The sequence below is a fragment of the Bolinopsis microptera genome, chromosome 9, assembly GCF_026151205.1.
Source record: "Bolinopsis microptera isolate Bmic1 chromosome 9, MBARI_Bmic_1.0, whole genome shotgun sequence".
In the NCBI taxonomy this organism is placed as follows: Eukaryota; Metazoa; Ctenophora; class Tentaculata; order Lobata; family Bolinopsidae; genus Bolinopsis; species Bolinopsis microptera.
In genome coordinates this window covers 5,840,740-5,855,172 of record NC_087080.1, presented here as the reverse complement: position 1 = coordinate 5,855,172, position 14,433 = coordinate 5,840,740, and the positions used below count along the sequence as shown (strand labels likewise).

General features: G+C 36.3%; 2 protein-coding genes across 2 annotated transcripts in view; both read right to left on the bottom strand.

The window, feature by feature from the left end:
* LOC134821266 (dynein axonemal intermediate chain 4-like) overlaps nucleotides 1-14,433 on the bottom strand; it is a 29,919-nt gene that overhangs the window by 9,256 nt on the left and 6,230 nt on the right. Inside the window, 6 exon segments of the mRNA XM_063831980.1 lie at nucleotides 479-617; nucleotides 1,805-1,875; nucleotides 3,841-3,985; nucleotides 4,210-4,332; nucleotides 5,256-5,368; nucleotides 5,803-5,922. Of these exon segments, the coding sequence (XP_063688050.1) occupies nucleotides 479-617; nucleotides 1,805-1,875; nucleotides 3,841-3,985; nucleotides 4,210-4,332; nucleotides 5,256-5,368; nucleotides 5,803-5,875 (664 nt within the window). The 5' untranslated portion in view covers nucleotides 5,876-5,922.
* Nucleotides 6,473-14,433, bottom strand: part of LOC134821272 (coiled-coil domain-containing protein 63-like) — a 108,040-nt gene continuing 100,079 nt past the window's right edge. The window contains exons 12-16 of the mRNA XM_063831986.1: nucleotides 12,989-13,157; nucleotides 12,165-12,259; nucleotides 11,629-11,801; nucleotides 11,049-11,175; nucleotides 6,473-6,776 (exon numbers count right to left, since the gene is read on the bottom strand). Of these exons, the coding sequence (XP_063688056.1) occupies nucleotides 6,726-6,776; nucleotides 11,049-11,175; nucleotides 11,629-11,801; nucleotides 12,165-12,259; nucleotides 12,989-13,157 (615 nt within the window). The 3' untranslated portion in view covers nucleotides 6,473-6,725. The remainder of the gene's footprint in view (nucleotides 6,777-11,048; nucleotides 11,176-11,628; nucleotides 11,802-12,164; nucleotides 12,260-12,988; nucleotides 13,158-14,433) is intronic.

Genomic DNA, 14,433 nt, shown 5'->3' with positions numbered 1-14,433 from the left:
CACAGATTGCCGAATTCCCGTTTGCCGTGACCTTGACAAACGATTTAGTTACCCATTTTGCATTTCTTAAACGTGACGACTCCCGTTCGTTAAACTGTTCGTTTTATAACTTCGCATATTATCTTATTATGTAGGTTGATTCGATGACAACAGTTTAACGGTGCCTTCTGCTTACTAATGACTATAAATTATTAGTCTTCGAACAGAACCAATCAACTAATGCTATATATCTCACAATGGTATATCTCTCACGGTTTTCACGGAAAGTCATGTTAAACTTAATGTCGTGGTGTCAGTAAAATGGCAACAGATATATATCGTCTCGCTTTGTACATAGTAATATGGTGGGTTAAATTATGACCTTTTATAAATATATATCGTTTATAAAAATATTGAGCGTTAAACATATAGTGGCCTGTGGGATGGCCAACTCTTAACCGCCATAATATTAACTAGTACAGTATATAATATAAATTACCAGCGCGATTCTTCAGCAGCTCCGCGTAACTCTCGTTCTTAGACTTAACCTCCTCATAGTCAGGAGCATCAGAAGCTACAGCTGTTCCGCGGAGATCCATGAGGAATATGGTGGGGGTTTCTGTTAGCACGATCTTTACCTGGAGTTAATTGACTTGTTAACAAAGTTATTCAAACAAACATTTATTCTTTAACGCACTCCACGTGATTGGATGCGTTAAAGAGTGCCAGGATTTAATATTTATAAAATACGACACGAGTCGTCGAGTCACGACGAAACGTTAATGATACACCATATAAGTAGGTACTTGGGAGAAATTGAATAGTGTCATGTCATTCTTGTGGTTGTCGTTAAATATTGCGTTGGCTTCCTGCCAGGATTCAGGAGCACCAATGGGCTGCAAGACGCAAGTGTAGGTCACTTGACGCACGTGCACTTTCTGATTGACAGTATCGTATAGTTGAGATCGTTCTATTGGTTCGTTTCCTTGTCACGTGACGTGGCAGGGCGTGTAGAAAGGAATTCTGAATTCTCTAGTGCATGGTAGTGATCAACACAAGTTGGAACGTTGCCAACACGCAGTTAAACTACCGTTAACCAGACAATAAACAACGCACGGACGCACCGCCGACCGCCGTGAGAACTTTCTCGCGTCAGTTAGAACGTTGAGCGAGAGCAAATTTCGTGGTGAACCCGATATAATGCAGTAATGGAGTGCCGTATGTTATACTAATGGCGGACTGTTGCGGCCTGTTATGGCCAATACTTTTTGTTTATCATCAGAGTTACAGTATTTACCTGTCATCAAATTAGATGGAATCCAGGCACAATGCAGTGCAGTGATAGGCCTAACTGATGAAAAATGGAACGGGAACTTAGAAATATTTTTCTAGTTAGGACGTACTTACTATTTAGCCCTAAACTAATGAGGAACAGCATTTTGTAACTTTACAAACAGAATTTGTCATTCCATTGTCCACTAAAACCCGATCATACTTAGCTCTTGCAGAGTTACTGATACTCGCCACATTTGCCACTTTGTAAGAGATATGTGTCAGGGAGGGGATCTGTCTACATGTTATCTTAATTAAGTACGCTCGAGTTCATGTTGCTTTTTTACTTTATATAATGTCCGCTGATTCTCATTGAAGATTTAAGTTTAATAGTTCTAACTTCACCTCGTCCAACCTATTTCTTGCTATTCCTAACCTTAATTTAAATCTTATGTAACATATAAGATTTAAATAATCTTCACCTCGTCCAACCTATTTCTTGCTATTCCTAACCTTTATTTAAATCTTATGTAACATATAAATAAGTTCTTACCTGTTCTTCAAGTTGGTCCTCGTTTAGAATCTCTGTCACGTGTGTGTGCTCCCTTTGCACATGTGAGATACCTGTAACATCAAGTTACTTTTGAAGAGACTGCTTTATTATTTAACTGCATTTTAGGTTACGTAAATTTAATTAAACCACATTCCTATAATTATGTTGAATTTTCAAGTTTGAAATTTATAAGCGAGTGTTTCTGAGATCATGTAATTTTAGAGATGTAAATCTGAGGTATTCGAAGTTGCCTGTAAACATTTCAGAGCAGAACCCTGAGATTTAGAATTCGCCCAAATCTATATGGTAGCACTGACGATAGAGGTTCTAGAACTCATAAACCTAATACTTAAAATAGGCGTGAAGAATATTCTGAATAAAGGAATTTCAGCAACAAAAGGTGGTCTGGTACTAGCTAGTCATATTAGCACTTGATGATATGATAGTTTTTATTAGACAGAAAATTTGTTTGGTGAGTTATTTGGTTTTCTTCTTGCCAGTAACCAAGCCCATTGTAAGATTCCAGATCGAACACGTCATGTTGACTAGACCACGACCCGTTTGTCCAAACCTAAATCATATCGGGCCAGGCGAGGAAACGGGGATATTTTGGTGCATCATCTGGTACAATTATGTTGAATTTGAATAATTATGTGTTTGTGAGATCATGTAAATTCAGTGATGTAAATCGAATCTGAGGAATTCTAAGTTGCATGTTTAAATTTCAGAGAAGAACCTGGGAATTCACCCTAATCGATAACTGAAATACCGCACCATGTGGTGTCATTAATGACAGAACTTCTAGAATTCGTGAAAATAATAGGTGACGAGAATATTCTGAATAAAGGAATTTCAGGAATAAAGAGTGGTCTGGAATAGTGGAATTAGCTCTCCCAGTCATTTCACTATTAGCACTTCACAATATAATAGCTTTTGTGAAACAGATAATTTGTTTGGTGACTAATTTCGTTTTCGTTTTGTCAGCTCTCGTACCTAACTAACGCCTTCCATGATATCAGATCGAACACTATTTAATCCAGTAGGAAAGTACATGCTCGTGTAGGAGAACACTCGTGTAGGAGAACACTTACGTTACGCTACCTACCCTGCTACCCCTTCTAATGTTAGTCAAGCTTTTGCCATACATTATTCGAGCTGTCATGAGGGGTTAAATCCCAGTTTAGAAGTAGATATTTTAAGAATTGAGCCCAATACTGTCAGAAGAAAGATTTTCGAAGCGATGTTTATTATTAATCTGAACCCTACAATTAACAAGAGAGAAGAACTGGATACTATTAAACGTTTTATCATAGCTAGTACTGAAGAATTTTAGATATTTTAGTTTCATGCCCTTTTTATTGCATACAGTTTCAGTTTTCTAGCAGTAGTAATTTTTAATGTTTTTTCACATCTCGCTCACAATCAGTAACCACTCACTATAATTTCACTCACATTGTGTATGTACACCATCTCACATGTATTGTATCTTTTACCTTATCATCTGTTATCACTTACATCTTATCATCTGTTATCACTGTACATGTCATTCCATCACACGATCACAATCACGTACTTGCTGTTTAGACTTAGTGGATGTTTTAAGTTTATTGAATAGCAGATCGAGTAGTGGTGTATATATATAGATTTTGATTCTAATTTTAGTCGAGTATTTGAACAATTTGTTGTCGTTTAGCCATTTTTGATTAATAAATTTTATGAGACAGTTTTCTCACATATTTACCAATTTTGTCAGCATGAATAAGAAGTTGTTACTTTGAAACGTCGTTTATCCTAACAGTGCAATATCATTTGTCGCAAATCAGAATAATCAGAAACTATTTGGAAAACCCAAAAACTGACTATTTAATAAATGAGTCAGCCATAACCCAACATTAGTATTACATATAGAATTTGTCCAAATTTAAATCACATGGGTCGGGGGAGGGAACAGGAATATTTTAGAGACATGCTTTTGCCTTGTTTTATATCATCCCAGAAACCCCAGCTCCATCCTACAACACATGATGTAAACTGACCTCCGTAAGCGGTGGTGTCGTCCCCAATGTCATCGTCTCCCTGCATGTAGCTACTCCCACTCATCCCTATATCCATCCCCGTTCTGGAGAAGGGAGCTGCAAAACTCTGTCCTCCTATAAACACACTCTGACCAAACACTGACGCCTGAGGTGCAGAGGGAGGTAAGCAATTCAGAGAGATAGTCAAATGTTCTCGAAAAAATTGCCGTTCCATTTCCAATGATAAAAATATACATTATAGCATTAATTTTTATTCGATTGCGTCAGATCATAACCAATAACCATGTCTCATTTTCAATATATCGACACATCATGATGCTATGAATAAAGAACAATTCCTGTCAGATGATTAAGTAAAATACTACTCACGGTTTGAGTCCCATCTGCACTCTGATCACCTCCAACACTACCTTTACTGGGTCCCTTAGGTATGGCGTTCTCTACTTGTACCAGCGGGGCTGGAGTAACATCATTACCATCCTCGTCAAACACCTAGGGAGTGGAAATATAGGGAGGGGTAAAGAGGGGTAATGAGGGGTAAAGAGGAGTAATGAGGGGTAAGAGGCGGTTATCTTAAACGGAGCAAATGTTAGCGACATCAAAGCTATAAATTTCGAATGTTAATAACATGGAGAATTTTTACGTAACTGTCTTGTTCAAATAGATTACCAAGCTCACAGTTAATAAGTTTATGAGACAAACTTGTAAATCTCCCTTCAAATGACGGGCAGAATTAGTTAAATCCTAAAGTTGAACTAAGGAAGTTAAACTGAAGAATTTAAACTGAGGAATTTATAATGCTTTCGGGTGAAGTATTAAAACAGTGTTATTTCAGTTGTATGTATTATAGGTGGTTCTATACTTATAGGTACTCTTCTGAATTATGGCATTATGGAAAAATGTCACAGTTCTAGCTTCCCAACTGTAATTCTAATTGCTGAGCATTAAGCTAGCGAATGTATAAATAATATCCTCACGTTTTTATTTCTGTTGATCTTATATTTAATTCAATTATGCGTCTATTAATCTATTTGTCAAATTATGATGTCTCCATTCTCCAGCACCCTTCATGCGTGGGAACAATGATGCAGAGCCAATATAAGATATTATTATTACAAATCTCTCAAATAGAATTGAGAGAGACATTGTCCTGCATCCTAACCTTCACGCCGTCTTTAATCCTCCCGCAAATCTATCATCAAGCTCAAATTACTCCAAATTATTAATTCAGGTTCTCAGGTTCTGGACAGTACATTTCATCGTATTCCATTGATTTGATTATTCACATAACACGCACTCTTTCGATATTTCGAGAATACTTTCAGCTCACTTTTGTAACATTCTGATAATTCCTAGTGAAGTTTTGACGCATTCTGTTGAAGAAACCTTCTGAGGAAATTATAATTTTGAAGTACCGTTTGTGTAGGTTTGTTGATTGATTTGTCAAGTCCAGCACTGCGTCTAGAAGATACATTAGTTCTGGACGACATCACGCTCTTGCCTCCGATCATACTCCGACCAAAGTTACCTGGAATAGTTCTTGATTAACTGATTAGTTAATTACTTTAATTACATTTTATATTCTTATCACCGTCCCTTAAGTTATTAGATAACGTGCAAAGTTCATTATGTGAAGGGTTTTATCAGAATGTGATGTTTTGATGTTATTTTATACATGTACCGCACCTAAGTCCTTAACTTGAACCGTCAAAACTCAAAACCTATCCCATATAGTTGGCGTTAGTTGACGTAAAACCAGGTGCCAGTTGGAATTTTGAAATAAATGTCTATCAAAATATTGACGGGTATAAGGTGTACAAGTCTTTCATTTCCCTTATCAGACTTCTCTTTCAAAGAGCGAAGCCTAAAAAATTACAACAAAAAATATGAAAATATTCTCAAATATTAAGATATTCTGTAATATTTAAAAGTTTCTAAACACTCAAATAAGATTGCACCAACCTCCTGCACGACTCTTGTTGACCGTTGACCGTCCCATCTTGCTCTGATTCCCTACCGCTTTTAGGTTAGACATTATATCCTGATCTTATCTTGTGCCAGGGAGCAGCTATAACATCACCTACATATTTTATAATATTTTAACATATTCTATTTCGTCAGAAATATCAATAAGGTATTTTTACAGATTATAAGTCTCGTGAGTGGAGCATGAAAATTTAGTAGCTTATTTCATTCAGTCACATGTTTCAACGCTTGGATTCTCTGAGATGACATCAGTGCACGGCACCAGATCAATAATTCTACAAATTGTCAAAATTTGACAGTAGATTACGCACCAAATAGGGATGAGATAACTCGTGGTTATAATGACAATTTGATCGGTTAATTTATGAAAGGGTGCAAAAGTTATAATCTGACACGTAAGAAGAAGAAAGACGCACTTTAAGTGCACGTCAATTAAAATACCAGCGTATTCGTGATTTAACGTTTTAATGTCACACCTCACATTTCCCAGGCATCTTTGAAAACTTTATAAAGAAGTTGCAGTTTGCTATTGCTGTTACCGGGTTTTGATGTTTGTAACTGATTTGACTTGCAAAGTTTCCCATTGTTTTATCTCCATATTATCAATTGTATAACACATTAACAGTAGATCAGTGAAAGCCGGACGCTTTGAAAAAATTTTCTTGCATTTCTATAAAAATCATAGTACTATGAGTATGAGACAAAGCAAATATACACTTGGGTCCGGCAATTGCCGATAAAATCTTGAATAGCTAGCTAGCTTAGGGCGAGCAGCTGTCGCCTAAATATTTGTATACACAATTTCTTATTTACACGTAACTTTACATGTGACTTGACATGAAAGTGTCGCTCTATCAAAAAGCAAATTAGAAGTCTTTTAAAGGATTGGTCAGCTCCGTTTAGGCTTTTTCTTTCTTCCCTTTCTTCGGGAGAGCTTCTCGCTTGGAGATCTGAAACAAACATGTTATCAATGGTTATAGTCAAATTCAAATGTTTGATCAATATCTTTTTAAACTCTTGAATATTTACAGTTGGAGCCAATGGAGGGAAAACTTAATCAAAATTTTTGAAATTATATCTCGTAAATATGAAAAAAAGGTCAAAATATTCACCTTTAGAAACTTATGAAAAATAATTTTAGAGTATATAAGAGCCATAAAGAATTTAAAAGCGATATGAGTTTTAATAATTTATCCACTATTTAAAACTCGTTGAATGTCGAGATGTGAGTTGCTATATAAATATTAACCTGCAGTCAACGCTGCAGCACGCACAATCCTACTTATTAAACTTGACTTTCACACAGCGCATGCTTGTTACAGGCCGTTTTAACTTTTATGCATTAATATTAACATTATGCATATGCTAATGTTTACCAGGACAATTGGGATACAGTGTTGTGAAACAGTGGCAGGACCGTCCGAGTGTTCTTATATTTTAATATGTGGTACTTGGTTCCCCCTTTAGTCTGTCAACATCCAATTATAGCGTAAATACTTAAATAACATATCACACTTGACACTTACCAGATATTTACGGAGCACGCAGACCGTATGTATGTTTGGTTTGGGATGTTACCAAAATATTACGGGTTTTTTGCTGCTAATTTATCGACAAAAATGTTGCTGTAAACTTGTTACAAGTGTTAGCGGATTGTTGAAGCGGAATGTGATTTCTTCGAAAGAAGGAAGTGCAGACTCATTTGTTAAACCTAGAATATTCCTAATTCTTACAGCTTCGTTGAAGTTTGTTTGCAATAAACTACAGATTCAGGATCTTGTTTATAATATTAATAAACTGCTGATTCAGCATATTGTTGTAAACAAGGAACGCTCTTAGGTAGGTGCTTCGTCTCTGGCACGTGCCCAATTTCCCAGTTTAGTTAATATCAATAGATATCAATAGTTAATATCAATAATTAAATAAACCGTGATTCGGTTCCATTGAATAGAGATAATATCACGAGAACAGCTAAACTTGGTAAAGCCCCGCTAGTGAATTGCAGTAACTGTGTACTTGCTACTACTAAGTACTTATTTAAAGTAAAGTAAGTACTTGCAGCAGTCACTGAGTAAACTTGATGATATCGAGGGTGCCTACGCGGTTTTGTCAGGATTCCCGTTTTGACCGTGTACCACCAACTGTTATTGTAGAAAGCAGATTGAGTTTTAATATGAAGATGTGAGACAGCCGGACAGCGTCATGATATTGATATATTATGACGTCCCGATTTTGTGATTTTCTTCAACGGCTTCAGTATCTTTGAGTTTAAACGACAGTTTATCCATTGTACGTGACAGGAAAACAAGTAATTCAGGGACTTCAGAAAAACTTCAAGGCCAGGGCCTTATTTCATTGATCACTTAAAGGAGCCATAGACCTTCATCACCTATAAAAATTATGCAGTCTAATTGCCATTTCATGTGAATCATGGATACGAACTAAAATAACCTTCACACAGTCACTAGCATAGCCTGGTACTATATTGAATCTAAATTTGAACTTGTGGGAATATTTAAAAGCATAGGCTTCTATCAACTATGAACTTCCTTGGATATTTGAATTTGTCAATCAAGCTAGCCTGGCGGCTGCAATCTAATCAGTTAGTCGACCATGTCCTCAAACTATGTGCCTTTTTATGCTCTCAAACCGCCTTTTTTCAGCTAGATTAATGAGATCCAATCTCGTCTACACCAACCATTACTGCAGTTAGATAAAATAAACAGGGCTTCTGAAAGGCACCCAGGCACAATTATAATCAGGTAGCAAATGTGCAGTAAGTTAACCAGGTTGACGTGTTTCAAATCTGTAGACATATCATTTCAACACATTTCAGTACAAGTTTTATCTGAAGCTTTAAAAGGAGACGAAGTTTTAGCGGATAAGTAGCTCATAATTCCCGCACCCTGTCGCACTGTCGCAGTTAAACTCTCAGAGATACTGTTTAAAGTTGGTACAACAGCGGTGAGCTCATTTTTCACTGAGCTCATAAGAATTATACCAACTTTTATAAGCGTTTAGTTCTAGTTTTAAGCCTCCGCTTTCGTTTTGTTTTCATGCATTATACTCTTGCTGAGAATTTCCTTCGCAACATCGATAAATAAATGCATTTTCTCCTCCTCTTATGTATGACATGTACTTACTACTTATTTTGCAATCATACTTGTAAAGATTATGATCATAACTTTGAGTTTGTCTAGGAGATGCATTAGACAACACACGTGAACTCTATTTGACTAATTGAGTAATTGTCACTCAATATTATTCTAAGGGTAAGTCTAACTTGTATTTCCTGACGAATATTTCAGAATAGTCCACTATGTCTATAATGCTATGACAAATGCACATAACTCTAACTTTACCACGCATCCTTACCTAGGTATATATGCTCCAGTTAAAATATGCTATTCTGATCATCGATATAAATTACAATCCAATTCTAACCTCTCTCAAGGACCAGGCCCCAGACAAAATTAAGTGTTTAGTGCTATATTATAAGAGGTGATTTGCTTAATTTGCCTCCGAAAGTCCTTGTAAACCGGAGGTTACCAACATGGCCATGGGAATCAAAGTGTCGTTATTTCCACGAATACAAGTCGTTTCAACTTCGTTTTAATTTCCAAGAAATAGAGGTGTGCCCGGAAACGTCTATTTTTTTCCGGACCTACTGATCCTGTTAAACTTAAAATTCTATCGCCGACGGCTCTTCTGAGGAACGCATGCGCATATTGTACTGATTCAGGAACTGTTAATTCAAGTTAACTTCTCAGAACTGTCACACAAAAAGGTCGACATGCGTGTTTGTTCAGGCACTGGAAGTCTTAGAGTTTTATTAAACATCCTGGGCCCTGGCCTGATGGTGACAAGTCCATCTACACGTGCAGTTCATAATTATAATTAGCAACTTGCGCACTTTTCCTCCAAAGTCTCAGCAGCTTTCACGTCAGTTTTCAGTGAATTTGATGCTCTCATTAACTCAAAGTATAACCTATAAAGTATATAAACGTATTGGAAGACTTATAGTTATATATCCCTTGACGGACTCTGGATTCTGGAGTTCACATGACTTGCTTTTCACAGCTTTAGAATTCCTACCTATGACCTCAGAAAGGCGTAGGTTTATATCGAATGGCTCGTACGGAAAAATGTAAGAATTCTACAAGAGACCATTTTTGGGTCATAAAGCAAATTCCAGCTTTTATTGATAAATATTAAATACTTTAAACAGCCCGGTATAATACTTTAACCGCTTCTTTAACAATGCATTGCTTCATGATTTAATCTTTTTGAATACTGCTGAGTCTAGTTGGAAGAGGCGTTCAAATATGCAGAACTTTAAATGTTTATTATATGACCTTGATACTTGATATATAATAAGGCCGATTATTGATTAAGAACACTTTAATCCGAGTGCGTTACTTCAACTTGAAAGCTTGCATAAATATATCTAATATTCGCTCAAGCAAGCAGATGAGATTTCTGACGAACAGTATCGTCAATCATGTCAAAGGCCTTATAAGTTAATAATCTAGCAACTCCGTCTATAGTTATTGCATTTGCAATCATCCACGTCGAGTTCTATTTTTAAATATTATATGCATCAATATGTAATAGTAAAACTTGTAATAGCTTATTGTGAATGTTCATTGGCTTATTATGTGTTGAGTTTCGTTTCATGCTTACGGCTGTTCGAACTTCGAACCGGCTAAAAAAGGCTGGCTTGTACATGATATGTAGTTTTTGCGAGGCCTAAGAATTTCACTTACTTCAATGGAATGAAAGTTATTTGTAGAATGTAGATCAGTGATCATAAAATCGGTTCGCATTGTTGAAGAACTCTTAAAGTTATATAACTATCCTTCGATATCAGACAGCTCAGTAGGTACTATAAGGTGGGAATCCGAATATTTGTTGATAGACTACGTGGGCCAGATTTAACTGTACAACATGACTAGACTGTGACTCCCAACATTGTAATCTTCTGCTTATTTATCACTTACAATAGACTATAATGAGAGCCACAGTCTGCTATCGACAAAAAGTTTATTCTGGCCCGCCCTGTTCTTTGTTAAGTTAAACCATCTTTTACGTATGTGTCGCACGGTTTAGGCTTCATCCATCACTTCATAGTTATGTAATCGATATTAGTTCAACAGTGCTCTATTTATTCTCTAGTGGCTCTAAAACTCTAAAACTCTAAAATTCCAAAACTCTAAGCTCACCCCCTTGATGATCTTCTTCTTGAGTTCAGCCTGAGTAAGCGGTCTGATCTCCTCCTCGTCAACGGAGTCGCCATCACTCTCGTAGTCATCTGCTGTTGCTTTGGTTGTGTGTTGAGAGCTTGTTATTCTGAGGAATATGAATTCACTGGAATTGTTATGGGACACTGGGCAGTGTTAAATATAACCAAGAAACTCTATAATTTTCGGAACTGTTGAAATTGTTTTCATTTGGCCGTGACTACTGACCGCGTACTAATAAAAGTATTAATTGCGGAGTAAATTCACATGTTAAAGGGAGGTTTGGAATTTTATTAAACGCGTGAGAAATATTATTGGATAAAAGAAATTAATGACATAAATTTCTCATAGAAATATTTTAGGAATCGGCGCTTTGTTTTGATCGTTGACCTTGATGTTTACCGCTTAAGAAAAATATATCGACGTTAGATGTCAGAAACTGTCCATCAGTACAGCTGACCGTAACAGTTGAACAGAGCGACAAATTAGATATTTCTTAGCTTTAATCCTTCCTGATAATAGATAAAATCATAATTTCAAACACAAGGAAATATTTACAAACCCAGTGGTAGGAGGTGCCACAGTGATGGTATTGACTTGAGGTTGAGGTCCCTGTCCCAGAAGAGAAGGTGGCTGAGGTACAACTGCTCCCTCTTGCTTCTCAGCTTCTCGAGCTTGTACAAAGGCAAATAGTTGCAGGAGTTCATTTGTCCTCTGTTCCACAATACCCAGATACTGAGAGAGTAGGAGGTTTATACTAGTTTTAGACTTTAGTGTAGTATGTTGCTTTTTACAATGTATAATGTACATTTGCATACTTTGTTAAAGGCCATTCAAATTTTCAGATCAATTTGGAACACATTAGATTGGGTTGGGAAGTGTTAGTTAGCTCCACTAAAATCAGACGATTGTCACATTTACAGTGATTTGGGGAGACAACCAACGGATGCGCTTAGCGCAATTATTATGGTTAAAAGATGAGTTCAAAAGGGAATACCGTGAAAATCATCACACCTCACAGAAGAGAAAATAATGCCAGACTAGATATGATCCCCGGGAAGAAATCTAATATAAAACTAATTAAGTAATTACACAAACCTGCATCATGTTAGTTTCGGTTACCCCAGCTTCACCCAGCATCTCGATTATAGGTGATCTGTCGCAGTTGATCTTGTTGAAGAGACTGTCAATACCTGGACATGATTTATAGTTAGTTTCTTTTTTGCTATTCCAAATCTTCTGCATTTATCATTGAATTTTTGTTCCTTATCCATCTTCCGCTAATATAAGAAAAATTAGAACGTATGTCAGTAAATTTCGGTAATAAAAACTAATAAACGGACCGCTAAAGGTTCAATGATAGCCGTGACCTCAAGAGTCAAGGTCTAAGTTTAACTTTCTATCACACCCACCGGCCAACAGTCTACAATACCTGATTCCTCGTCACATATTCAATCATCCAATAGTATTTTAATCAATATTGGAGGACATTTAAACAGCGTGCATTAGACTATTATATAACTAACTTATAGTAAGTTGGCAAGGACAGTACGTCCAGTGATGATAACTTGACAAGTATAGACATGTATTAGTTGGCATGCGCCATGCATTCCCATGGTAAAACCCATTGGTAATATCCGTGTGTGATCATTAGTTCAGGTACCAGATATATATACTACGGGTACCAGGTATATACTACGACAGCCGTCAGATTTGATTAGAAAATTTAATCAATAAATTAAAAAACAGGACAATCAACAATGTTGCAAGTATCCCAAGAATGCTCAATGACCTTTTTATTTTACCGTTTTCAATGGCGGATCCGAATCGTATCTTTGTAATTTTTATCAATCACATAATCAAAAGAATGCGTCTGCAGTAATACCTAAATAGAAATATTCCCCCTGAAACCAACAAGGTACCTGATTTGAGTTGGTCCAGGGTCTTCATGGTCCCGTCGTACTTCAGATCGTAAGCTCCCTTCAGAGTATTGGTGGTCTCCAATTTCTCCTCTAGTTCGCCCAGTATCTTCTTTCGCTCGTTCTCAAGGTCCACAGACTCCATCTTGAACTTGCTAATGTCGTCTTTGACCTGTTGAGAAGAGGGTTGTATAATATTTGTGATTTTTAGACAAATTAAATAATTGATTGACTTCCTGATGTAATGATTTTGTATGAATTCAGTCAAATTTTCCTGAATAAATTCTTTTTCGGACAATTAGCGACCTTCTCACGCAAGATAAGATAAACATAGGGCCGGTTCATCAGTCTAGTAACATGGGCAGATCAGCGATCTGCCTAGTCGTCTGATGCTAATCCGTACATAACTGTCTTCGATTATTCTCACAATTTCTTGGTATAAAGGTTGGTTACATCACGTAGTAAACAAGTTACTAACAGTCGCGTTATTTTGTTGTTAAGTAAAGCCGTATGATTGAGGTGCCTAGTGTTCTGCAGTATCACGTTATATATAATGATAATAATAATAAACTATATATATATATAGTTTAAACAGTTTGTTAGATGTTAAAGTTGGTGACTCTGGGTGTGATCGTGTGAATTTATTGTTGACTGTTGAGCAGTGTGTTTTCATTTTGGTATAAATGTAGCGAGATTAGTTGTAGTTGTATGTGGTAGTGCTACGTTTTGCAAATTTTCGTTTTGTTACTTACTTTCAACTTTACCAATTTGTGTTATAAAGTAAAATGTGCAGTCAGTGGCCCAAAAATAATCATGGGAAATTTGCAAAATTTATTGACAATTCTGAGAACGAAACCCAAATTTGGTTAAATATTTCGTAATTTTAAAAGAAAATGTTCATGGTATTACATGAAACACGAGTATTATGATATTTAAGCATATTATAAAATTTACGGATATTTTAAAGTGTGGAGACAAATAATTTATTTTCTGTCATGGGTTATATTGGAGAAAATCAAATTTTCGTTGGTAATTAAAATGAAAGGTGACAACAGATTCATCTAAAAATTAAGTCGAATTTGATCCGAAAGAAGAAAGGATCCGGGAACCCAGAAAAAAACTCTTTGGCTTTGAGAATTTGAAAGGTCTAGTCATTATAATTTATCATAATTGAAAGTTCATTCCCGTTCATTTCCTCGTATCGCGTATTTTGGTTACCTAGAAAAGTTTTATATGACATGAGTGCCGGCCCTATATTAGTGAATATTTGTAATTGTCTTATCTTTGTAAGATAGGAAAGAGTATCCTTGTGTTGCGCCAGACCTTCACCCCTCGCACTACCTTACTACTTTGTGCTGTATATTTACCGCTTTGTAATCGATTCTTTGGAATTAATTTTCCTCGAACAATATTAATAATCAGAGAAGCATAGATCGGAACCAAATAAT